The 2,649-nt window shown below is 43.7% G+C and overlaps 1 protein-coding gene across 1 annotated transcript; it reads right to left on the bottom strand.

The window, feature by feature from the left end:
- Positions 1 to 522: 522 nt before the first annotated feature.
- SMIM32 (small integral membrane protein 32) lies at positions 523 to 2,114 on the bottom strand. Its single transcript, XM_090064949.1, has one exon. It carries the CDS (start codon positions 1,051 to 1,053, stop codon positions 733 to 735), a length of 321 nt encoding a protein of 106 aa, XP_089921075.1. The 5' UTR covers positions 1,054 to 2,114; the 3' UTR covers positions 523 to 732.
- Between the last annotated feature and the right edge of the window lie 535 nt (positions 2,115 to 2,649).

Here is a 2,649-nt window from a genome sequence, read left to right as displayed (position 1 = left end):
TAAGTGGTTCATATAGCAGAACTGTCGACTTAAAACCAGACTGAGGTACACAGAGCATCAAGAATGCTGGCTAGCCAAACGTCACTGGAAGAGACTAAATAAATACAACTGTAAACATGTTTGGTTTTTTCCCCCTTTATCAGACTTATCTTCCATGACATTGGCACGTTTCTAGTAACAATGAGGAGAAATGAGCCTGTAAAGTAAACTGTTTTCTTCGGAGTGGAGCAGTTAAGTAAATATATTAACTTTTTTTTGTACATTTTTATGCCAGAATTTTGCAAACACAGGCTGGAGGCTTCACCAGATGCACGAATTAGAGATGATTGTCAATGCAAGGACCCTTGCATAGCGACTGAATGGGTCCGTTGATGAAATTTGCATACATAGAGAGTTAAACAGCGGTTTCTACTGTATGGAACAGGGAGGAGGGCTTTTTGGGGGGTATGCTTCTCCATACATAAATTCAACATAAATAACGCGTTATCTTTTGTATCCATATTATGCCTTTATTCACCTCCACATGTATAAACGTACAACTTTTTTTTTTTTTTGTATTTCTTTCTTTTCCTGCCAAAACTTTGTTTTTTTCCTCCCAAGACACAGACTATTATTTAAGGGGGGTTGCGCACACCCAGTGATGGAAGGAGATAGCATTGTATTGCACAGATTTGCAGGTTCATGCTACTATAAAAGCAGAGCTGCGTTTGACAATGCTTCCCCCTTCTAGTATTAGACAGCTTGCGTTTTCCACGGACTCCTTGCTTCTCTGAGTGATCTGTCATAAGGCAGAGTCGCAAAGAAAGAATTTTTCAGCTGACAGTTAATAAAAAGCACAATTATTGTCACAGTCAAGAGCAGGAAGAAAAACAGAACTAAGTAAGTCACCAGATCTGGCTTATTTATTTCCCCTTCTTTTAAGACCCTGGCAGTTGACATGTAAAAGGCTGAGGAGCTCACTGGTCTCTGCGTGCTGCTCAGGTAGGGGGTGTTTGTCTGAATGATTAGGTGGGCTTCGGTGGCGCTGGTTGAATTTAACAATTCACTATACATGTTCTTGCTTAAATTTCCTCCACGGTAGGTGTAATAGAAAAGAGCCAACAGCAGTCAATCCCTGGTGGGGAAAGGGACCGTTCCCATTTGTAACAGGCTGAAACCCAGCTGCATTCTGTGCGGAGGGAAAAGCAGCTAATTCAATTCACTCGCGTGGCTCAGTAAATGTGCTTCTTTCAGGCTTCCTAGATCGCATTTACACCATTTCCCCCACAAACAGTAAGCAGAAAACGAGACAGATACCTCTTGTTCTGGCACTTGCTCTCCCAGTTCACCTGAGCTTACTCAGCACAATGGGTCATCTGTGCAAACCGAGCCGGTCACTTGGGATGAGTTTATAAGGTTGCCTGAATTTTCTTGGAAGAGTAGCGTGGCAGCCTCACGTGCATAGCAGAAGAGAGTCTCCCTCTTTAATGCAACCCCGTACTGTAAACCAGACAAAGAGGACCGACCGCTTCAGAGAAAGGAAGGCACAACAGATTTCCAGGTGATTTTTTTTTTCCCCCCAGGGTGATGCGTGCAAATCCAGCATTAAATAGGATCCAGAGCCACCAAAAGCAGCAGTGATTTCTCTGACATCAGGCTGAATTCCCAGCAGCAATTCCCTCCCTTAGGGTACTCCTCACTGCAACGGCGGGTCCTGTGAAGCGTTAGTTGACTTTCTTGATCCCTGTTAATTGTGCGCTGTGCAGCTGGCACTAAGACGGCTTTGCTTTCCAGATCCCCTTGTCAGGCACTTCTTTCACTTGCCTTAAAAAAAAAAAAAAAAAAAATAACCGCTTCAAAGTTTCCTTTGTTTCAAATGTTTGCTGGGTGCTTTTTCCTCTTAAGTTCTTTTGAAGCCTTGTCCCTGATTCCAGTTCACCCCAGCTGTGACCTGGGGCTGGGATCTGAGCATAAAGATTTGTAAAATGTGACTTTTCCCTTGAAACAGAAGCTTCCCCCCAGCATCACTTGCTGCACTGTGAAGGAAAGAATTACACCGTGGTGCTGAATGTTTCTGGAGCCTGTGATATCTTGCAGCGACTTGATGCTAAAAAGGAAGCGATCTCATCATAAATCCTCACGAGTGTTCGAGGCTCTGGGTTGAGAGTCGGTGATAAGGGAGGTGGGGGGAGACAAAGAGCACAAGCAAATTGCATTGGAGTCTTTCTTTCTACCGTAGACTTTTCTTATTAAAATGGGTCTCTCCAGGGTAAACAGAAAACGTCTTTTTTTTTCTTCTCCCCTATGTAGCCCCCAGCACCCTCTGCAGCCTGACAATTAGCATGTTAATTCTTTTTCATCAAATTGCTTTTACGGTGCTATTAGCCGCTGGCTCTCTGCCAGCTCTCTTTCGCAGTCCCTCACTCCAATACATCAGATAAGCATGGTTAATACTTTATTTTAACACATTGCTACTCCAAAAGGGGCGGGGGAGGAAGGTAACATTTGGTAGCTTGACAGAGGAAAGCATGAAACATTTTCTCTGTTCTGTCAGGGCTCGGACACAAGTCAACATTAAGGCTTCTTACGACAAGCCATCGCACCCAATGTCCTGCCTGGATAAGCATTTTAATTAACATCATAAAATAATTCTGCCTTAATGGGGTGAGG

The sequence above is a fragment of the Crocodylus siamensis genome, chromosome 10 (genome assembly GCF_052110815.1).
Source record: "Crocodylus siamensis isolate JL-2025a chromosome 10, ASM5211081v1, whole genome shotgun sequence".
In the NCBI taxonomy this organism is placed as follows: domain Eukaryota; kingdom Metazoa; phylum Chordata; order Crocodylia; family Crocodylidae; genus Crocodylus; species Crocodylus siamensis.
This window is presented reverse-complemented; position numbering and strand designations above follow the sequence as displayed.